The 23,525-nt window shown below is 44.4% G+C and overlaps 1 protein-coding gene across 1 annotated transcript in view; it reads right to left on the minus strand.

Moving 5' to 3' along the window:
• LOC135204015 (aurora kinase-like) overlaps positions 1-23,525 on the minus strand; it is a 215,106-nt gene that overhangs the window by 46,565 nt on the left and 145,016 nt on the right. Inside the window, 2 exon segments of the mRNA XM_064233944.1 lie at positions 22,291-22,382; positions 22,384-22,411. Of these exon segments, the coding sequence (XP_064090014.1) occupies positions 22,291-22,382; positions 22,384-22,411 (120 nt within the window).

Below are 23,525 nucleotides of genomic sequence, written 5' to 3' on the forward strand. Positions count from 1 at the left end.
GAGATTGTATTTATATAATTTCAAAGTAATCTTAAACATTAGTACCCTTACAGGTATATACGTACTTCTAACACTTGCAGCCAAGATAGAGTGAGTGAGTTACCACTATGACATATGTATCTTGTGGAGAGAGAGAGAGAGAGAGAGAGAGATGAGAGAGAGAGAGAGATTGTCCTTACAGTATTTAAGATTGAAATTTAATGATTACTGTATTTAAATTACTCACATATGACTTGTAATTTACAGTTATAGTATTATTATTATACATATAGTAATATTATTGGAAAATATTAATAATAAACTTATTACATACATGTACCATAAAAATGATCTCATCTCAGTAAAAAAAGAGAGAGAGAGAGAGAGAGAGAGAGATTGCATAAAAAACCACCAAGATCGTTGACCATTATACGCACCTGCTCCCCTCTCCTGTCACATTACTTGACATATTTGACAGCTTCCAGAGTCCAAGCTTCCCTGGAGTTGAGAGAAGGTAGAGAAATGGATACTACAAAGAAAGGGGAAGGGAAGAATTTTTATTTGAATTTAGTTATATATTATTGGTTATTATAGTATATTATTATTATTTGATATTAATAAACACATCATCTAATCTACCATAAAAATTCTCTCATTCTCAGTAAGAGAGTTATCTTTACGTAAGTGAAATGAAAAACATTATTTTTTACCTCTTTAAAATACAACCACATACGAATTTCGTAATTAGTTAGAAAATATTGATAAACATATTGCATACTAGTACCATAAAAATTCTTTCATCTCAGTAAAAGAGAAAGAGAGAGATGAGAGAGAGAGAGAGAGAGAGAGAGAGAGTTTATCTCTCTGTTCTCTCAGAAATGTTAATTTATGTACATACACTTCTAACGCTTCCAGTGAAACAGAGGGTGAGAGTTACCACTATGACATACATCTCTCTCTCTCTCTCTCAAGGACACTGTCAAATGGAACTCCCATAACTCCTCCATAAAATCTTACTAATTCACTACAGTATTTTCTTTAATGAATTGATATTATTGCTGTTCACATTAATATTTATGTTTGATAATTGGTAAATCATGTATCTATCATATAAATCTATCATACATTAATACGTATTTTGAAAATTAGTAAAATCATTTTTATCATAAAAATAACATCAAAATACACTAATTAGTGATTATTTTTGTCAGAAAAAAAAACCCTGCGAATAGGTGAAATTTCCTGCAAATAATGGGTAGATATGGTCCAGAGAGAAATTCGCGAATCCAGAGAACGCGAATACAGGGGGGCCCACTGTATTTGCTTTCCTGTACTTTGTATTTTATTGAATTTGTAAAATTTGCTGTACTTTGGTCTTTTGGTGGGAGATGTATTTCTGCTGTTGTTTTCTTTATTGGCTGAAGAGTCTCAGATGTTTTTTGTTTTTATGAGAGGTATATTTAAATGGCTCTTTTTTTTATCTGGGGTTCTATTTCAATATTTTTTCATTTTCATCTGATATTTTAACTTTCTTTTATGTCTTGTCGACATTCATTTTTTTCCATAGGATTTTTGGGTCTTACTGATTGTACAATTTGTTCTTCCAATTTGGGTGGGGTTGTTTCAGGTAATCTTTTTCTGTCTTTTGACTTAGCTTTTGTAATTTGCTTGTCCTCCCAATTCAACGTGTAGTCTTCATGCAATTCTGGTGTTGGTAATGTATTATATAGTATATCTGGGTTTATTATATAAATTGGGGTTACTTGTATCTGTTTAATTTGTACTGTATAATTTTGAAGAAGTTTGGCTTTGAACTTCTTTATTTACTACCTCTTTATATGTGTTTTTCCTTGCTGGATCTTGTAAACCTCTAGTTTTAGTTCTATCCTAGCTTCTCTTGCAGACATTCCACTTCTTTCTTGTAAAATATGTTATTGTTATAATACAATTAAGTTTGTTCATACTTACCTGGCAGATATATATATAGCTGTATTTTCTGAAGTCCGACAGAATTTCAAAACTCGCGGCACACGCAGTGGGCGGCCAGGTGGTAGTACCCATTCCCGCCGCTGGGAGGTGGATATCAGGAACCATTCCCATTTTCTATTCATATTTTATTAATGCCACTGTCTCCTGAGGGGAGGAGGGTGGGCACTCTAATTATATATATCTGCTAGGTAAGTATGAACAATTATATATATCTGCTAGGTAAGTATGAACAAACTTAATTATATTATAACAATAACATTTTGTTCATGCAACTTACCTGACAGATATATATATAGCTGAATCCCACCTTTGGATGGTGGGAAGAGACAGAATAGGATTTGTAGGAAACTTAAATTAAGAAGATGAAGTACACCTTGGTTCCTCACCTGTTAGCAAAGTAGACTCTGTGATTACTGTCACTTAAGCCTGCTTCTGCTTAATCAGAGTTGCCAGCCAGGTGGAGACCTGTAGTGCTGGTGCGCTCTGGATGCTCTGTCAACGGGGACGTGACCTCAACGTGACAAGACCATCGAGCCATACATATGAGGGCTATGAAGCAACTGACCACCACCTGACCAACTAGCCAAAGACCCCCTGAACACTAAACTAAGAGATGGGAGATCTTCACACAAGACTCACACAAACAACACAACAATTAAAAACTAACCTAAACCTAACTAAGGGATAGGGAAAGAGCTACCTCCAGCCCCCAAGACTGTGTCTGCAGAAACGTATGGCCCAAGAGAATTACAGTCGTCATAAATCGCTCTCACATCCCTTAGGTAATGTGAGGCGAAGACAGAATTGCTCCTCCAAAAGGTGCCATCAAGAATGTCCTTGATTGACATGTTCTTTTGGAAGGCAAGAGAGGTAGCGACAGCTCTAACTTCGTGAGCTTTCACTCGTAAGAGGCTCAAATCAGTTTTCTGGCAAGATGACCTCAACGTGACAAGACCATCGAGCCATACATATGAGGGCTATGAAGCAACTGACCACCACCTGACCAACTAGCCAAAGACCCCCTGAACACTAAACTAAGAGATGGGAGATCTTCACACAAGACTCACCACAAACCAAAAACACAACAATTAAAAACTAACCTAAACCTAACTAAGGGATAGGGAAAGAGCTACCTCCAGCCCCCAAGACTGTGTCTGCAGAAACGTATGGCCCAAGAGAATTACAGTCGTCATAAATCGCTCTCACATCCCTTAGGTAATGTGAGGCGAAGACAGAATTGCTCCTCCAAAAGGTGCCATCAAGAATGTCCTTGATTGACATGTTCTTTTGGAAGGCAAGAGAGGTAGCGACAGCTCTAACTTCGTGAGCTTTCACTCGTAAGAGGCTCAAATCAGTTTTCTGGCAAGATGAATGAGCCTCTTTAATGACGTCCCTCAGAAAGAAAGCTACAGCATTCTTAGATAAAGGTAATTCCGGTCTCTTCACAGAGCACCAGAGATTACCTGAGGGACCTCTTACCTCTTTCGTTCTATGAACATAGAACTTGAGAGCCCTGACAGGGCACAGGGCTCTCTCTGGTTCTTGGCCCACCAGACTTGACATACCCTTGATCTCGAAGCTTTTCGGCCAAGGGTTAGAAGGATTTTCATTCTTTGCCAAGAAAGTTGGGCTCAAAGAGCAGACAGCGTTGTCTCCTTTGAATCCCACTAGATGACTAAAAGCTTGGATTTCACTAACTCTCTTCGCCGTCGCCAGAGAAGTTAGGAAAAGAGCCTTCCTTGTCAAGTTCCGAAGAGACGCTGCTTGAAGAGGTTCAAAAGGATTTGACATTAAGAACCTAAGAACTACGTCAAGGTTCCATGAAGGCGGTCTCGCTTGAGGAATCTTCGAGGTCTCAAAAGATTTCAAGAGATCATGAATATCCTTGTTGTCAGAAAGGTCCAGGCCTCTGTGCCTAAAAACCGCTGACAACATGCTCTTATATCCCTTAATGGTAGGGACTGCTAATTTCTGCACATTCCTAAGAAAGAGCAGAAAATCGGCTATCTGGTTCACAGAGGTCGTGGAAGAGGAAACCCCCTCCTTTTTACACCATGCCCTGAAGGAAGCCCACTTTGATTAGTATACAGCTCTTGTAGATGCTGTCTTTGCATTTGCGATTGCTCTCGCAGCTGCTTTCGAAAAACCTCTCGCTCTGGCCAACTTTTCGATAGTCTGAACGCAGTCAGACCCAGAGCGGAGAGGTTTTGGTGATACCTTTCGAAGTGAGGCTGTTTGAGTAGATCTTTCCTCCAGGGCAACGTCCTTGGGAAGTCTACAAGGAAAGACATGACCTCTGTGAACCATTCTCTCGCTGGCCACATTGGGGCGATCAGGGTCAACCTCGTCCCTTCTGAAGCCGCAACCTCATGACTTCCCCCATGATCTTGAATGGCGGGAAGGCATACAGGTCTAGGCCCGTTCAACTCCATAGCAATGCGTCCACAGTGATTGCTTCTGGATCTAGGACCGGGGAGCAATACAGAGGAAGCCTCTTCGTCCTCGACGTCGCGAATAAGTCGACCAGAGGACGTCCCCACAACTTCCAAAGGTTTCGACACACGTCTTTGTGTAAGGTCCATTCCGTCGGTAGGATTTGGTCCTGACGACTGAGAAGGTCCGCCCTGACGTTTTGCACTCCTGCAATGAACCTTGTCAGGATCGTAACCTTCTTCCTCTTTGCCCACAGCAGAATCTCCTTCGCTAGGTGAAACAAAATCCTGGAATGTGTTCCTCCCTGATTCTTCAAATACGCAAGGGCTGTGGTATTGTCCGAGTTGACTTGAACGATTTTGTTCGTCAATCTTCCTTCGAAGAACTGCAGAGACAGAAAGATCGCTGCTAGTTCTTTGACATTGATGTGCCAGGCTGCCTGTTCCCCTCTCCAGGAGCCTGACACTTCCTCCCCTCCTAGTGTTGCTCCCCAGCCCGCGATGGAAGCGTCTGAGAACAACACTAGGTCGGGGCTCAGAAGACTTAGGGACAAGCCCTCTTGTAGCTTCTGCGGATCAAACCACCATCTCAGATGGCTCTTTGTCGACTCTGAGATCCTCAAGATCGCATTGAGATCGTCCTTGGCCTTCCATTTGTCCGCAAGGAAAAACTGGAGAGGCCTGAGGTGTAGTCTTCCCAAGGAAACAAACCTTTCCAGCGAGGAAATGGTGCCCAGCAGACTCATCCATTCCCTCGCCGAGCAAGTTTCTTTCCCCAAGAAGGCTGAGATTTTCTCTAATCCTAGCCGCTGACGTTCCTGGGACGGAAACGCTCGAAAAGCCACTGAATCCATCTGAATCCCCAGATACACGATGGACTGTGTCGGGGTCAGATGCGACTTTTCGAGGTTGACAAGAAGTCCCAGGGACTTCGCTAAGGCTAACGTTAACTGCAGGTCCTTCAGACACTTTTCTCTCGACAACGATCTGATAAGCCAGTCGTCGAGGTAAAGGGAAACTCTTATCCCTGAAGAGTGTAGCCACCTCGCCACATTCTTCATGACGACGGTGAACACCATCGGAGCCGTGGTCAGGCCGAAACAAAGGGCTCTGAACTGCCACACTTTATTGCCTAAGATGAATCTTAGGTACTTTCTTGAAGGAGGGTGGATCGGGATGTGAAAGTACGCGTCCTGCAGGTCTAAGGACACCATCCAGTCGCCCGGTCTCAAGGCTCCCAGAACAGACTGAGGCGTCTCCATCGTGAATTTGGTCTTTTCCACAAAAAGATTGAGCCTGCTTACATCTAGGACTGGACGCCAACCCGACGACTGCTTTGGTACTAGGAAAATCCTGCTGTAAAAACCTGGAGACCCCAGGTCCGCGACTTGTTCCACCGCTCTTTTCTCGATCATCTGTTGTAAAAGATCAAACAACACTTGTCTCTTTTCTCCCTGATATGATGGAGAAAGGTCTCTGGGAGTCGTGGAAAGAGGAGGAGGATCTAAAAAGGGGATCTTGTAACCCTGCTCCACGATCTTGAGGGACCAAGGGTCCGTATCTCTCTCTCTCCATGCTCCCGCAAAGGACTTCAGTCTGGCTCCGACTGGTGTCTGAAGGACATGAGTTTCACTTGGATGGCTTGGGTTTGAAGGAAGCTCTTCCTCTTGCAAGCCCTCTCACTCGAGGAGCTGCTCTCGAGGGAGGGGCCCCATGAAAGGGTTTAAACCTTCTTCGGCGGTCGTACAAAAGACGAAGAAGTGGAAGGAACTGCCGGACGTCTCGAGGACTGGGCTAAGAGGTCCTGCGTTGCTTTTTCCTGCAAACTGCTTGCCAATTCCTTAACTAAAGTCTGGGGGAAGAGATGGCTCTTAAGAGGAGAAAAGAGCAGCTTCGCTTTCTGAGACTGGAGAAGTAACAGATTCTAGCTGTGAAAGTTTACACAGCAAGCTCTCTTCTTCAGGAAGGCAGTCCCAAAATGAGAGACAAGCTCCTCTGCAACCATCCCTGATGGCCTTGTCCATGCACGATAGCACACTGGACAGCTCCCCCAAACTGAGAGACTCTGGGCTTCTAGATTGCAGATCTAGAACTCCCAAGCACCAGTCCAAGAAGTTGAAGACTTCAAGAGTCCGTAGCAGCCCTTCAAATGATGGTCTGTCTCCGTAGGGGTCCAGGTCACTTTGGCAGTGGATAAGAGGGACCTCCTCTGAGAGTCCACCAAGCTGGAGAAATCCCCTTGTGCTGAAGAAGGGATTCTCACACCCACGTCTCCTTTGGTCTCATACCAAATACCTCCTTTACCGCTGAGTCTAGAGGGAGGAGGGGCGAAAGTTGACTTGCCCTGATCCTTCCTTCGTTCCATCCAGTCTTGGAGTTTCTTGAAGGCCCTCTTAGTGGAGAGCGAAGTCTTCATTTCTACAAACTCCGGGGTCTTACATGTCTTCGAAGATGAAAAACTGCGAAGGAGGAGACTTGGGAGCTGCAGGCTGGAAACTTACCGTCCCCGAAGGTGACGAGCGCAACTGCCGCACAAGAACTTTGTAGTCTGAGATTGAAGAGGCAGCAGAAGGTTCCTCTTCAACAGAGTCAGCAGGACTACTCAATTCTCTTCTTCCATAATCGGAAGAGGAGACCGCCCCTCCGGAGAGGGCGCCCTACGGTCTATCGGGTCTGGACTTTATCAAGGACCCCCGTTGCTTAATAGCAGAAGCCTCATCTAGGCTGACTTCCTTGCGGCGAACCTTACAGCTCGAAGGAGGCAGAGCGTCCTGACGGCGAAGAGCGTCCTTAACAGCGCCCGAGGCCGCCTTGATAACTGAAAAGAAAGCGTCCTTACGCTTCTTAAACGATAAGGTAGGACTTGCTGGCTGCTCTTCTCCTTAAAAGGAGACACGTCACGACGAGCGTCCTGGTGCACGGCGTCTTCTTGCTCTGCGTCCTCTGAAGCGTCCTGAGCGCACTCAAAAGCGTCCTCTCGAGAATCACGGCAAGCAGCCTGCCCATGACGTTGAGGGGGAACGAAAGCGTCCTGACAACCCGTTCTCTTAGCGGGCGAACGAGATCGGCGAATCGCCGAAGGTGACGCAATCGGCGAAAGAGACGAACGAGGAGAGGGAGAAGGAGACTGCTTCGTCCTCTTGACGGGCAGCCTAAGGTCCTTCCTCCGCTTAGGCTCGAATGCTGCTGGGTGAGTCTTCTGATCCATAAGCGCTGACACAAAACTGTTCCTGAAGTGACAAAAGAATGTTCTCGTTGGAGATAGATAACGAACAGAGGGGGCAGGACTGATCCTGCGAGAAGACAAGGGGCGAGGGGACGCCTCCTTCCTTCTCACAGGTACAGCTACCTGCTTCTCCAGAGAGCGACTGTAGCGCATCTCAGCGTCCTCGCCGGATGAGATCCTACCTCTCTTCTGAGGCGGAAAAGCGTCATACGCATCCGGAGAAGAGCGCAACGAAACTGGCGATACAGGACGTGAAGCGTCCTCACAACGAAACGTCCTTTTCAGCGGACGAGTGTCTCTCCGAGCGCTCCACCCCTTGCGCGGGGAGGACGCTTCGGAGGACGAAAAGCAGTCCTTAAGGATACGCGCCTGTGTGCGCTCCTTGGCAGCCTGGGACTTTGCAACAAGGCCTGCCGAAGGGACGCCAGATCGGTGGGGAGCCCCCGTAACCCTCTTGCGGCTTTCGACATATCCCCTCCCTGATTCCTGGAGTCCGATAGCGGTCTAGGCCTAGAGGCATTATGGGGCCGATCTGACGCCCCCTCCACAACACTAGGGGCACGATCACACACTTGCACAGAGCCAGTTTCCAAGGCTTTCACTTTGGTCTCCAGAGTACGAAGAGACTCCAAAATTAGAGAAAGGGCATTACCTTCTCCAGACACAGATTCAGGGCCCGAAGGCAACAACACAGGTTTAGGAGATGCAAAATCTACAGGTGTTAGAGCAGGAGAAATATTAGTACCCTTACCTTTGGTAGAACCACTCCTGGAGGAAGACCTGATCCTATCGCGTTCCAATTTACGCCGATAGGAATCATACACCTTCCATCCATCATCGGTCAATCCATCACATTCACTGCACCGATCATCCACCAAACAAACATGCCCCCTACAACTCATACATACTGTGTGGGGGTCTACCGATGATTTCGGTAGCCTCACCTTACAATCACCCTCACTCAACAACTACCTATACATCACGTTTACAGAAAAGCCAATCCAAAGTAAAAAAGGGCGGTCCCACTATCGCGTATGCCAATCCAACAATCCAGAATCAATAACCAAAAAGTCAATCAGATACTTAATTGCGAGTCAAATCCAAAAATCTAGGCGGAGGTCTGTAAACAGTAGTTTACCGACCGGCGACAGAAAAAATATGAATAGAAAATGGGAATGGTTCATGATATCCGCCTCCCAGCGGCGGGAATGGGTATTACCACCTGGCCGCCCACTGCTTGTGCCTCGAGTTTTGAAATTCTGTCGTACTTCAGAAAATACAGCTATATACATATCTGTCAGGTAAGTTGCATGAACAAATTTTAGTTTTCAGTATTGTATAAGTAATATGCGCATTCTTTTGATCTTCGAGTGGTGATTTTGACCACAATTTATACAAATTGGGTTTTCACAATCCCATTTTGTTGTGTGGTTGTATGATCCACAACATGCACAACTAAAAGCTTCTCTACAATTTTTACCTGAATGGCCATACTTACTACATGATTTGCATTGTAATGGTTTAGGAATATATGGTCTCAACTCTCGTCTGCCCTAAACCTTTATTGTTAAAGGGAGTTCGTTTCCTTCAAATTTTAGTTTAGCTACATTTATTTTATGCTTGAATTTTTCCTACTTAGGATATCATAGACTTCACAATCTTCAGTGTTTTTATATCTTTTCTTAAGTCCATCAAAATATTTCTATCAATTTATTCATCATCATTATTTGGCAAGATTAAGGTGCCAAATATAGTTAAGTTTATTATGTCTAGCTTTTTTATTTTTGTTTTATCTATTTTAGCAATTTGTAAGTAATTTTTAGATTGAGCCTTAGTAGTGTTTCACTATCCATGTATTGGTTTGTGTTTGACGAAACTTCATGTTTTCTGTTGGGTATCGGCTCGGTAAATAATTTTCTAATTTTAAATTTGAAATTTTGTTTTCACTTTCTATTGTTAAAAATCTTGCCCAACTGTCCTTTCCAAAAAGTGAATTAAATAAAACTAAAGTAAGGGTAGGTTGGAATTTTCATTTACCAAAATCTTTTAGGCCTAATTAAAGGTTCTTTAGTTGGTATATTTTAAATTGAAGTATCCCAAAGGGTGTCCTTATTCGTGTCCAGGGTCAAACGGGAATTTAGTGTCAAAGGGATCACATTTTCTGGGGGATTGGGTTTCATAGCCTACTTCCAATTGCTTTTTTTTTTTAAATTACAGAGAAACCAACAAGTCATGAAAAAAACTGGGTCTACTCCCAAAGACTCCCCCTTCACCATAGACTCATAGCAGAGACCCGAAGGGATGGCTCTATCCTAACATGATTGGCTTAAGTGTTAAGAAAAACCTGCTTGATAGGACCGAGGGCATAACTAAAGTGCAATTATCCCCACTCATGTTATTTTAGAGGGCAATTCTGATAAATTGCCTAGAGTCCTACTGAGGAGACTATACCTCCCCGGTTTCTGGTATCTGCAGGTAGGTCGCCACAGGTAGTCCCGCCCCAATAAATATTGATGTAGGAATCACATTAATATCCTCAGGGTCCAAACATTCAAGTGGTGAACCAAACCACAATAGTCTCTGCCATTTGGATCAAGGTAAAGGCCTAAGTTCAGAGACCCAGCTCCTACCTAACCTGCAAGTTTTAGTGAAGAGGAGGACAGTTAGGGGGAACAACTGAGTGATAGAAAGTAAGATATTGAAAAATAATGAAGTAAGAGAAAAATGGAAACATTTAGATTCAAACTAGGAGATAATTCTCCCAGTTCGAAAGCCCTTTTGCCCGTTACACAGTTTCAACCATAGGTTGGAAATGCATAACTCCATCAAGGAAGTCTCAAAACCCTTGAGTCTGAGACAACAAACAGATATAAATACGTATTAGGTTTGTTTCAATGTTAAGGTCCCTTTTCTCTCCTTGCTAGAGAATGGGACACGATTGCTTTTTCAAGTCCAAACATAGAGAACAGAACAGGCAATCAATGTGACACTTACCTGCATCAGTTGCCAGTTCCAGCACAAGATGGCTTGTTACTGTTCTCTCTGTATGTAGAGAGTGAAGGATGATGAAGATGGAAGCAGAGGAGAGGCCACTCACTCACACATACACACTATCTTCCACAACCGAACACTTTAGGCAAGATGCAACCTGTCTTCTTAGAGGAGCCAGGTCAGCTACACTTGTTGAGTAGCCACCATGGAACCCAAAGAAAAGGTGCCCAAGGAACAGCTCTTGGAAGAACACACTGGTGTCATCTTTGCCAGAAAGACAGTTCTTGAACAAGCCAGTGCTAACAGTCATTAACACTCAGGTCAGGGATGTAGAGTCCTCTTAAAATTGATGAATTACTTGAATCTGGTGCCAGGGACCGACAGATTCCGAGTCTTTGCTACAAATCCTGGGACAAAGTCGATCGTAACTGAGCCCCACCCCCTTGAGTGTTTAACACTGAAATAAAGCCAATGAAGTTCGCCTACTCTCTTTGCCAATGCCTGGGCTAGCAGGCAAACAGTCTTGAGGGTCAGATCCCTGTCTGACGACTCATGTACTATAGGCTCATACGGTGCAAGTTAGGCTCCTCAAAATGAGTCACATCCCACTAGGGAGCCTGAGGTCCCTGGGTGGGAAAGACGTTTCTCAGCAGAGAAATCTTAATGAGGAGATATATACTCCCCTCATAGCTGATACAGAGAGAAAATTCTCTGGGCAAAGGAAAACAAGGAAGTTTGCTACCTGCTGAATAGTGGCTCCGACTGGAGACTCCCTCTGCTACACCAACCACAGAAGACACCTGATTAATCCCAGGTATACTGCTGCAAAGGACTGTCTGAGATACCCAGAATACCTCTGTTGCTGTACGGCAAGAAAAGCCTCTTTTGGATAGTCTCCATCCTTAAAGAGACGAGATTGCACTGCCTGATGGACTTGAACCATTCCATGTGCAGTTCACACAGGTCATGTCTGGGAGGAATCTCTCTCAGTGCCTCAGCAAGCAGAGTGGAGCAGGTCCGGAAACCAAACAGAATGTGATCACTTGAGAGCCATCAGGGTCACTCCAAGATTCAGGGTGATCAACGGGACCCTGTTGATCCTCTTGCAAACCAGACAAAACTGTGGGAAGGCGTAGGCATCAAGGGTGTCCCATGGGTGTTGGAGGGCGTCCTCTGCAGCAACTCATGGGTCTGGTATGATGGAGCAGAATACCTTAAGCTTTCTGTCATGTAGAGTGGCAAACAGGTCAATGGAAGGGCGTCCACAAACCTCCCACAGCCTTTCTATAATGTCTGTGTGAAGGGACCACTCTGTCCCTATCACTTGATCCTGGTGACTGAGCTACTGTCCACTCATGCACCTGCATTGTCATCTGATGCAGCAGAAAGGATACTGGACCCCCTTGCTTGTTCACATACCTTACAGACCTTACAGTTCGTTCAGGTTGCCCCAGGTCCCTCAGTGTGAGGCACCTCTAATGTCTACCAGAGAGTTGCTAGTACATCTTCCGGTATATTTTTCATCTTCCAATCTTGGATGGTCTGGGATGCAGTTTAGATATTTGTCGAGCTTATTCTTAAACACATCTACGCTCACTCCTGATATATTCCTCAGATGAGCTGGCAACGCATTGAATAGACGCTGCATTATCGATGCTGGTGCGTAGTGGATTAATGTCCTGTGTGCTTTCCTTATTTTTCCTGGTGTTGTTATGGGAGTTCCATCTGACAATGTCCTTGAGGATTGAGAGAGAGTGAGCTGTTGAGAGAGAGAGAAGCGTGAGTGGTGGGTAGGTAGTTAGCAAGTGAATTGCTTGTTTGACAACGGGAGTAGTAGTTTGTCGGTTGGCGAATCGGCGGCCGGCAGGGAGTCTGTAATGAGAAATCGTGAAAGACACGCTTTGGGCAGTGGTCCTGGCAGTACTATTGTTGATCAGTTGTGTTGTGTTTTCAGGGAGTATTTGAGTTATTTGTGCTGTGTGTTTGAAGGTATTTGTGCTTGTGTGTTGGGAGGTTGCTGAGCTTGTGAGTTTCTGTTGCGCTGTGAGTTTTTATGGTTGAGGGTGGTTGTTGCTGTTGGGGAGTTGTTGTGGTTTCTTAGTGTTGTTGTGAGTGGTTTGGTGTTGTGGAGTTGGGTTGTTGCCAAGCTGTTGTGTTTTCTTGGTGTTGTTGAGTAGTTGGGTGTGGGCTTGTGAGGTTGTTGGTTTGGTGTTGTGGAGTGGGGTTGTTGGTGAGCTGTTGTGGTTTCTTGGTGTTGTTATTATGACTGTAGTCCTTGGTTGTTTGTTGTGGTTGTAGTCCTTCTTCATTTGTTGTGTTGTTGAGTTGTGGTTGTAGTCCTTGTTTGTTTGTTGTATTGTTGAGTTGTGGGGTTGTTGTGTTGTTGTTGGGTTGTGGTCCCTGGTTGCTTGTTGTGTTGTTGTGGTGTGTGGTTGTTATCGTGTTTTTGTAGAGTTGTGTGGTTATAATTCTTTGTTGTTGGTTGTGTGTTGGTTTGCGGCAGTAGCTGGAGTTGGGGTGAGTACATGTCTTCTGTGTGTAGGGTGTAGGCAAGTCAATTGTCATGCGTGTATTCCATGGCGTGAAGTATGAACGTGTGGTTGAGGTGAATTTTTCAGCCAGACTGGTTAAATTTGTGTGTGTGGGGGGGATCTTGCCCTTGATTGTGATCCCACCACATTAAATTTTTGGCGTCCAAACAGGGACTGCTGGTGCGGCAGCTGCAGGACGATTGGGGTAGCGAGTTGTGTGACTGGTAGAGAAAGTGAGGATGGAAGGGTTGAAGGAGATAGAGAGGCTGAAGGAGGAGCTGAGGTTGGCGAGGGAAGTTGGTAGAGCAATGGAAGCAGAGAATGAGATGCTGAGGCTTGAGTGTGAGAAATATAAGAGGGAGTTAGAAGAGTTTAGAGGAGTGATGAGTGCAGAAGAGGGAATGAAAGAGGCTGAGCAGTGGATAGTTGAGAAGATCGATGAAAAGTTGGGGTCGATGATGACTAGTGTGCAAGAGATGATGAAAGGGTTTATTGGAGAGCGAGCTGTAAGAGGTAGGCTACGGGTCTTGTGATGGGCCAGGAGTGATTAAGAAAGTGAAAGAACAAGTGGATGAGAGTATGAGTGATGAAAGTGATAAGGTTGTGGCAAGTGAGGGGAAGAAGAGACAGGATAGGGAGAAATCAGAGCAGAAGGGTAAGAAGGAAGTTGAGGGTAAGAAAAGGGCTAAAGGAAAGACAATAAGACTGATGAGCAGGGTAAGAAGAGGACAGATGAAGGTGACCACAGAGTTGAGGATAAGGTGCAGGATGAGGGTGATTTAGATGGTGGTAAATGGGAATTGGTAGGTTGGAAGAAGGGTTAGAAAGGGTTAGTATAGACGTGAGTATGGAAGTGGACTCACTGTATTCAGAAGAGGGAAAGAAGGGTCAGGATGGAAGTAGCGAAAGTGAGAGTGAGAGTAAGCAGGAAGTGTGAAAAGCTCTGTATATGAGAGAGGTACCTCGATGTGCAAGATACGAAGAATATGGTAGTAGGGATATAGGGGACTTTAAGAAATGTAGGAAGTATTGTGTGGCTAAGTATGGGGATAACAAGAGAATTTGGGCAAGAGTTAGGTAGCTTTTTGACAGGATTTTTGTTGAATATGCATGGGGTAATGATGAGTGTAGGGAATGTGGCGTATGAGAATGTGAAAGCCAGGATTGTGGAACAAGCAAAGAGTATGAAGAGTAGCGTCAGATATAGAACAAAACATGATTTTGAAGAGGCCAAAATGAATGCTGGTGGGTCTCTGTCTCTGCATGTCTGTAGGTTAGAAACATTAACTAGGATAAAGTTTGGGGACATAGGGATAAATGAGTATAAAGAGTTAGTTTATAAATCTAAAACAAGGAGAAAATGCGATAAAAAAATGAAAGGTTAACATGGAACGACATTGTATAATTAGTAGAGGATTACGAGTTACATAGGTGTATGAGAGAGAGTAGAAGTGTTAGTGTTAGGACTGAAGAAGCTGAGGTTATACCAGAGTTAAAGAGCTATAGGGAGGCAGTTTTAGAAGGGCTGAGTTGGTTGATAGGAGCGTCAGAGCGAGTAACATGAGTGTAATTAGCCCTAAAAGAGATAGGAGTGTGAGTGTTGGAAGAGTAGGGTCAATTAGTTGTGAGCGAGAGCAACAGTGTTACAGATGTGGTAAGCCACGACACAAGAAGAATGAGTGTATGTGGGCATTAGGGACGTGTTTCGGGTGGGGGCAAACGGGCCATTTAGTGAGTGAGTGTGAAAAAGATAGGGATATTAAGTGTTACAGGTGGGTGGGCAGTAGGGCATATAGTGAGTGGGTGTCGGGGTACCCGTGTGAACGAAGTTTGCAGTAATTGGGGAAAGAGAGAGTGGACATTATCCTAGGATGTGTAAGGAGCTGCGTGCAAAGTGTGTTGAATGTGGAATGGAATGCCATGTGGCGAGTGTGTGTAGGCGAAAGAGGATTAGTCAGGATGGGAATTTGGGAAACTAAGTGAAAAGGGGTTGGATTCAGTTGGGTTCTAGTGTGGATGAGTGAGTGGTTGAAAGTGAATAAACATGTGAACAAATGGGTCTAGGAGATCGACAGTTAGTGTTAGAATATGGAAGAAAACGGAAGAAGGTAAAGTAAGGGAATGAAAGGGAAAAGCAAGGACTGCATGATAGAGGGGTTAGTGTTAGGGTAAAAAAGGTGGCTAAGGTGCAAAGTACGGATGACTTTGAGGGAAGGAATGATACTTGTACTGTGTGTGGGTTTGAATTGTCAGGGTTTATTGAATTTCAGCAGGAAGGGAATTATGTAGTAAGGACTGGTTGGTTGGAGGATGAATTAGTCTCTTCGGAAGTTTGGCAGGAGTGTAAATGAGGTAAGTGATTTGGTGGCAGAGTTACGAGAAATATTAGGACAAGAACTGGAAGATATAGATGAGATAGTGAATGAGATTTAGAGGGATGGTAGTGAGGAAGATATTAGGAATCTGAATGGAAGTGATTTGGAGGACATGAATGCTGATGCAAATGAGATTGTATGAAGGTCCTCAAACGAGATCCAGGGGGCCTGCCTCTGAGCATCCTTGGGTGATGCGAAAGGTCGTTTAGTGTGGATGATGTGAATGTAAGGAGATGTTGTCAAATGTAACGGGGGAGGAAATATGAAGGAGTTATGGGAGTTCCATTTGATGTCCTTGAGGATTGAGAGAGAGAGAGAGAGAGAGAGAGGAGAAGAGAGAGGAGAGGGAGAGAGGCGAGAGAGAGAGAGAGAGAGAGAGAGAGATAGTTAGCAAGTGAATTGCTTGTTTGACAATGGGGTAGTCGGTTGTCGGTTGGTGAGTTGGCAGCTGGCAGGGAGTCTGTAATGAGAAATCGTGAAAGACAGACGTTTTGGGCACCGGTCTTGGCAGTACGATTGTTGGTCAGTTGTGTTGTGTTTTCAGGGAGTATTTGAGTTATTTGTGCTGTGTGTTTGAAGGTTGTTGAGCTTGTGAGTTTCTGTTGAGTTGTGAGTTGTTATAGTTGAGGGTGGTTGTTGTTGTTGGGGACCTGATGTAGTTTCTTGGTGTTGTTGTGGTGGTTAAGTGTGGGCTTGTGAGGTTGTTGGTTTGGTGTTGTGGAGTGGGGTTGTTGGTGAGCTGTTGTAGTTCCTTGTTGTTCCTGTAGTCCTTGGTTGTTTGTTGTGGTTGTAGTCTTTGTTTGTTTGTTGTGTTGTGAGTTGTGGTTGTCCTTATTTGCTTGTTGTATTGTGGGGTTGTGGTCTTTGGTTGTTGTGTTGTGGTCCCTGGTTGCTTGTTGTGTTGTTGAGTTGTGTGGTTATAGTTCTTTGTTGTTGGTTGTGTGTTGGTTTGCGGCAGTTGTTGGCATCTCAGCGACCTCGTCCAGCGGACAGCACAGCCAAGCCTTGAGTATCTGGAGTTGGGGTGAGTACATGTAATTGTGTTCTGTGTGTAGCTAAGTCAATTATCCTGCATGCATTCTGTAACATGAAGAGGAGTGTGTGGCTGAGGGTGAGTTTGGCAGCCGGATTGGTTAAATTTATGTTGGGTGTGTGTGTGTGTGTGTGTTGCCAGCTTGTTTTTTTAGCTTGTGATCCCACCACATTGTCACTCATCCTGAGACTCCTGGGGAGCTAGCCTCTTCATTACCGAAAGTTTGTTTGGAGGTAGGTGGGTACCACCATTCAAGTCTACTACACCGCACCGGGTGCATAAAGGTGGTACGCATAGTACCACCATAACTCCTCTTTTCAGATAGGGACTTCCAATCATTCAGTAATTTCGGTTTGAAGTGTTTGGAGCAAAATAAAACAGTATGACACGATGCCAGACGTATGATGAACCCCCAAAAATATTATTACTGCTTATAGTAGTGTGTAGGTGACAGATGAACTGCGTCTCAACAAAAAATCACAAAACCAGACAAGCGTAAACATGTAATAACTTCTACCCAAGTATAAAACCATTTGTATCATCATTTACTGTATTTATTTATTTATTCACTTATTACATTTTACAAATAAAAGATATGAACACCAATAAATGAAGGTAAAAATAAAGCCTTACAGTAACTTTATATATAAAAAACCAAACCAGAGAAAAAGCGAAAAAGCAATTGTTTCTGAGGACAAGAAACTTGAAAAATTAGTTTAGATACCCCTGATGCCCCTAAAGTTGTTTTCTGTGATGAAACTAATCTTAGAAAACGTATTAAATGACATCGACCAATTTTTGAAAGATATACTATAAAATTTGCGATTTCCATATTTATTGGCGGGGCTTTCGCTTTGTTAGTTTTTTTGCTCTTTTTTTTTGCTATTACGTGCTTATTTACTGTTCTATTTTGATAATACTTTACTGTGCATGTTCCAGGTGCGATATACCAACATTCTGTAGACGAATTTCTATTCAAGACTGTAGTTTTCTCACCGACCACCAGTGTCCCTTGTACAAGGACTGAGTTTCACATTTTTTTTCATAAAATCATTTATTTTCCTGTAGGATGATAAAACTAACGGAGAATATGCGTTATTATAGTGCTAATAATACCTGATAATTTCATTAGCCTGTCTTGATTAGTGTATTTTTGGCAAATATTTTTACGATCGGCCCTCCCAAACTGGAGTCACTGCCGAGAGATTCAGTTCGGCAGCGAACGCAATGTTTACATTCTGCTCACCCACCCGGTAAAGAAGGGACTAGGAAGGACACAATGTGTTCCAGATGTTGATGTGAAGGTGCTTGTCATTTCGGTTCCACACAGCTGAAACCAGCAACTCTTCCCTCACTCGATGCGTCTGGAGAACAGAAGGATGTTGGGAAGGGGAGCAACCTGTCATCCATCCACCAGTCTAGGTCATGTCTTACTTCCCTCATGAGAGGAATAGGAAAGGACTAAAGGAGTAGGAATCTGAAGCCTGAGACCAGAATTCTTCATTATTCAATGGAGAGAACGAAGGTGAAGCAGCCCATGGCGGACCAGTTTCTCCAAGGACAACAGGTGACCAAGGATGACTTGCCACTGCCAAGCTGGTTGCTCTCATTGAGACAGGAACAAGAGTGTTGTTTTTCTGAACTTGCCGATGCAAGAGTCTGAGGGGGAGACCCTTGCTACTGTTGCATCTACAGTATGCCCAGGCACTTTATCCTCTGCTTGGGGATGAAATTGGACTTCAAAAAGATTCATCACGGCCCCAAGACTCGGGGAGCCAATCTCTCTATCTCTGTCCTGTAGCAACTGCTTGCGGGAGCTTGCCGGAACAAGCCAATTGTCGAGATACCTCAATATACGAATCCCTTGTGAATGAGTTCAAGCTGAGACCAGGGCGAACAGTCAACTGAGCACATTGGAAGTGGTTGAGACCCCAAAGCAGCAGAGTATCTTGTACTGGAGCGCTGTCCCCTTGAGGTATAAAGCGCATAGGTACTTGCCACAGGGCAGATGGATGGGTATATGAAAATACATATCCTTCAAATCCACTGAAGCAAGAAGTTGTTCTCTCTGCTGGATGCAAGCACAGTACGTGCAGATTCCCTCATGAACAGAATCTGGTGAACTAATCAGTTCAAGAGAGAGATCTATGACTGGTCTCCAACGCCCCAAGGCTTTCTCTACGAGCAAGATACAGCTGTAAAAGCTTGGGGACTGATCTGTCAGAACTTCTACGGCGCCTTTCTTCGGCATCACCTGGACTTTCTTCTGGAGGGCGAGATCCTTTGGTGAGCCAGGTAAAGTTAGGAGATGGACTAGGTCGTCAGTGAGGGGTGGTCACGACTTGAAGGGGAGCAGAGACCTCCTGAAAGGCAGCCACTATCCAGGTCTCTGCTCATATTGCTGCCATGTTGCTCAATGGCTCAACAGGCAACCTCCACCAATGGCAGCACCTGCAGCGCAATGCCACCCCTAGTGTCCTCCCTTCTTTCCTTTGCCCCCTTTTCCATGCTGGAAAAAGGGCTGAAAGAGGCGTGGCTGCACCCCCTTCTTGGCAAGAAGAAGAAAGCTGGGTGTTTCCTTGGTCGTCCTTTGAAGCCCGGGACTTTTTAAGGGCCAAGGAAGTGCTCGACCCAAGGGTCAAACTGCAGTGGTGGACAAGGCGGTCATTATCCTCAACATGTCTCTTGTCTACTGCAGTATCTACCTGATCTCTGGGGAAGGGAGAAGCAAAACTCGGTAACCTTCCATTCCTAAGGGTCAGAGCTGACTTGGGTCCTACAAACCTGGAGATCATTCAGGTTGGTGTCCCTCCTCTTCAACACCAGGTTAGCCCACAGGTTTGTCATCTGGTGGGCCAGGTAGGAAACAGCCCTACCTCTAGACTAGCACAGTCTCCCGAAGACAGAGTCCTCTCCAGGGGTCATCAAACTTGAGGCGGCTACCTTGGAAACTGCAAAGGACCACAGATCCAACCAGGAGACTACCTGGAGTGCTCCCAAGGCAGTAGCCTCCAAGTTCACAGCCTCTTGCTGTGAGAGATCCCTTCCGCAGTAAGCTGCTGCAGTGACAGAACCGAGCCTAGACGAACCAGGTTTGGGTCCATCTGCTTAGTTGGCAAAGACCTCTCCGAGGGCATATAAAAATGCTTCTGGCAAGGCAGAGGAGAAGGAAGTAGCTTTTCCAAATGATACAAACAGAGAATTCTCCTGCCCACGGACCAGAGAATTCACCTGCTCAAGTACTCCTTTAGAAAGCTCGGACAATGACAGCCCCAATGAAGCCCTAGGATCCTTCTTAGGACCCCAGAAAGATTAGAGACGTAACAGACAATCCACAGAAGTGGCAGTGGTCCCTTTCCCGAGATCGCTGAGGTGATGAATCAGCGCAATGATCTTTACAAAGGCCATCTGTATCTTGGGGTGTTTGAATCCTAGGGAAGTGGATCCTCGAGTCCTTCCAGGGAGCAGTCCTCCTGATCCACTCTCCTTACAAAGGGAGAACCTCGGCAGACCCCTTTGATCCATCCTCAACCACTAGGCCTATGTCCGGGTCAGTCTGAAAACCAAAGCCTGAGTGTAGGCCTTCATTAGGAAGAAGAGTTTCCATTGGAGTCCCTCTTGTTCAACTCAGGCCTCCCAGTGTAACCCCAGGAGGTTGAGGGGAATCAATGCACACCTTCCTGTCCTGTTGGATGTACTGGCAGGAAAGAAAAAGCTGTGTGATTGCCAACCCGCAGTGACTATGGCTGCATGGATCTAGAAGTGCTGCCTACACTTGCGAGGTAAGGCACTGTCCCGAGGAGGTTCACACAACGTTCCTGAAAGCTCCCACGTAGGCAAGTGGAGTCGATCACACAAACGTGATCGAGGGATGGCTAGAGGAGAGTGATTGGGTACTCCCAGGTGTAAAGTTGTGCCATCCTCACAACGTGCTCCAGTTCTTTGAGGCTGAAGCCTCCTAATGAGAAGACAGAGGAGGGGATCTCCTTGTTGTATCTCTGGGTGCTTGAATCCTCAAGTCCAAAGCACTAGGTCAGGAACCTGGCCAAAGTACTCGAAGCACTGGCAAGAGATGAAGAAGCATCTGCATGCTTTGACACCTTCTCTCGTCCTGTCCTAATCCAGACCATGGAGTAGGCTCTCCAGTACTAGTTTGGGGTACTAGGGACTCAATCCTGTAGAGCACCCGAAGCTCCTGAATCTCGTCAAGACGATCTTCAGGAGCCTCTCTTTCCCAAGTGTTCGAAGAAACTTTGGAGGATACAGGCACAACACTAGTCTTGGAAAAGGGACTTCCCAGAACTGGTTCCTAGAGCGTGGACCTTGGATACTCATATACTCGAGGCTCCTGATCGCAAAGGACCATGGCAAGTTAACATAGAGAGAGAGAGAGAGAGAGAGAGAGAGAGAGCGAGAGAGAGAGAGAGAGAGAGAGAGAGAGAGAGAGAGAGAGATTTTTCTTCAACTGGCAAGTGTCAGAGGGAAGGGGAGGAGCAGCAGAAGAAAAAATAGGTGATGATACCTTAAGGAGACTTCTTTGACTTCTTCCTGGAAGTCTTCAGTATCATGGTCAGTAGTCGGTTCATTTAGGTTTGTAGTGGAATGGAGCAGTCAGGGATAGCAGGAACAGCAGTTACCACATAAACCTGGAGCAGATGTGGTGCAATCATGATTCACTACAGCAGGGGTCATCAAGGTTGGGATGGGTGGAAAATGGAAGTGGTTGTTTGGCAAACAACATCGTCACAATAGTGGTGGTAGTGGTGACGGAGGCGTGTTACCACCGGAAGATCATATGCATGAGAGTGAGTCAGGTCTGCAACTAGGCCTTGAACTGGAGAACCTGAAGAAAAAGTTGGGTTAGGGGAGGTAACCTCTCTTGCCCAGAGGAAGAAACCTTCTTCCTCGGAGTAAGCAGAGGCAACAAACCTTGGTTGTGCAGATCAGCAGCTCCCCCCCTCTTCTATGGCCTTCACTTCATGTATGAAATGAAGACAAGGAAGAGATTGCTCAAGAAGAAGAGACAGCCATGCGGCAAAGTTGGCAGGGGACAGAAACAAAGAAGGGAGGTCGGCAACCAAAGGCAAAATCTGCGGTGTGTAATGCCCAGACTACACTTTGGATGCCTTCTTCTTGTACTGCCTCCTGTTAGTAAACTTTACCCACTGCACCGTAGACCAGGAACACCACTCACTACAAATAGAATTAGGATTGTAGTCATGCCCCCCAGCAATTGGTGCAAAGGACAGAGGGTCAACATCGTTAGGTGAGCAAAAGTGTGTGCATGGTTTTACCATCCATGCTGGGGCGGGCATAAATGTTGGGCATTGCCTTTCCTTAGATGGTTGTGGGTTTGCATACTGATAAAATATCAAACACACAATCAGTCAAGCAAATAATCACAAAAACACAAAGATCCCACCGGAAAAACAGCAAAATAGCAAGCTGGACAGAGGAGATGCACATCCACATCACTCAATGGCTGAAAGCAAATTGGAGTGTTTACATCCAGGTGAGCAGGACTCCCACAAACCAGACGGTAGTTAACTGCCTAACCACTTGTTTGAAAGTCAAACTGTCATAACAGCTTTGCAGAAAGCAATTCCTAATGTAAAGGACCAATGGTTTGTATTTTGTGTAGGAACAAATTTTGTACTCAAATGTCTCAACCTAAATGTGAAACCAATACTCAAAAGGAATCAATGTATATATTTCATTGGAAAGGTGGTCTTACTTTGAAGATGGAGCATGGACTGACCATCCGAAATCTGCAATTTTTAAATCGCCTCTCAAGTTGAGAAGTAGGTTTTCTGGTTTAATGTCACGAGTGGATAACCTTTTTTGTGTGGCAATATCTGAAAAGAGAAATACAAAAAGTTCTGTCCATCTTAGGCAAATACAATCGCTCTCAGCAATCTACCTCAAACTGAGATACTTATATTTTTTAATAACTACCTTATTGATATATACATGATTTTTTTTTAATATTCAATACATTGCTAAGAAAAACAGTTTGTGTAAAAAAAATCCACAATTATATAGTAAACTATATTCCTAAGTAAAAGTAGACTTTCGAATTACCTAAGCAGTGTTTCCTCACACCAGTGTTTACATTAACAAGTTTTCCTGCAACAGCCATAATGGCTGGAATGCTGGTACTGCGACAGTAGTAAAACTGCTCTATCGTCAGTACCAAAAGGAGACAAACAAGGGGAGAGGTTGTTCATGCTTGTCTCTCACAAGATAAGACTTTGTTGAGGTAAGAAAAGCCGTGACCCACCAGTGGGTCCCATCGCATCTGAATGAAAATTTTATTACTGTAGTGCGATGGGACCCACTTGAATTTTTTTTTTTTTTTAATTGTAGCTAACCACACTGTATCTATGAGACCTGCTATCATGTAATAAATATTTATATATAATTTATGTATTTGAGGGTTTGGTTAGGGTTTCCTTTTCTGTCTTTTTTTTATTTATATGTAATTTATATATTTGAGGGTTTGGTAAGGGTTCCTTTTCTCTTTTTTTTCTTAGGCAGTGAATGACCTAATATGACCCATAGTTTTGAATCTTTCTAAATTTCTATAAATCAATCAGTAATTTTATATATTGTTTTACCTTAGTATCAAAACTTTACACAGCATATCATCTTTGCAGGTGTTACAATGTTGGCTTCCAACTTTTAAGGAAGTAAAAAAAAATCTGTTAGAAATGAAAGCTCCAATTCTGAAGAAGAACTGTCTTCTGAAGAAGACACTTCTGATGATGAATATATTCATTCAGAAACAGAAGCAGTTCATCAAGTGAAGTCTCTCTCCATGATGATTCTGAAAATCAAATCACTGAAGAAGATCAAGAAAATGAGGAAGAAAATGATGAAGAAATTTTGAATGAAGACACAAGTCCACCAAATGCCGAGTGGATAAAAGTGACTAAGAAAGCTTGACAACATGGATTTACTGGGAAAGAA

This window comes from Macrobrachium nipponense, chromosome 44 (assembly GCF_015104395.2).
Source record: "Macrobrachium nipponense isolate FS-2020 chromosome 44, ASM1510439v2, whole genome shotgun sequence".
Classification (NCBI taxonomy): Eukaryota; Metazoa; Arthropoda; class Malacostraca; order Decapoda; family Palaemonidae; genus Macrobrachium; species Macrobrachium nipponense.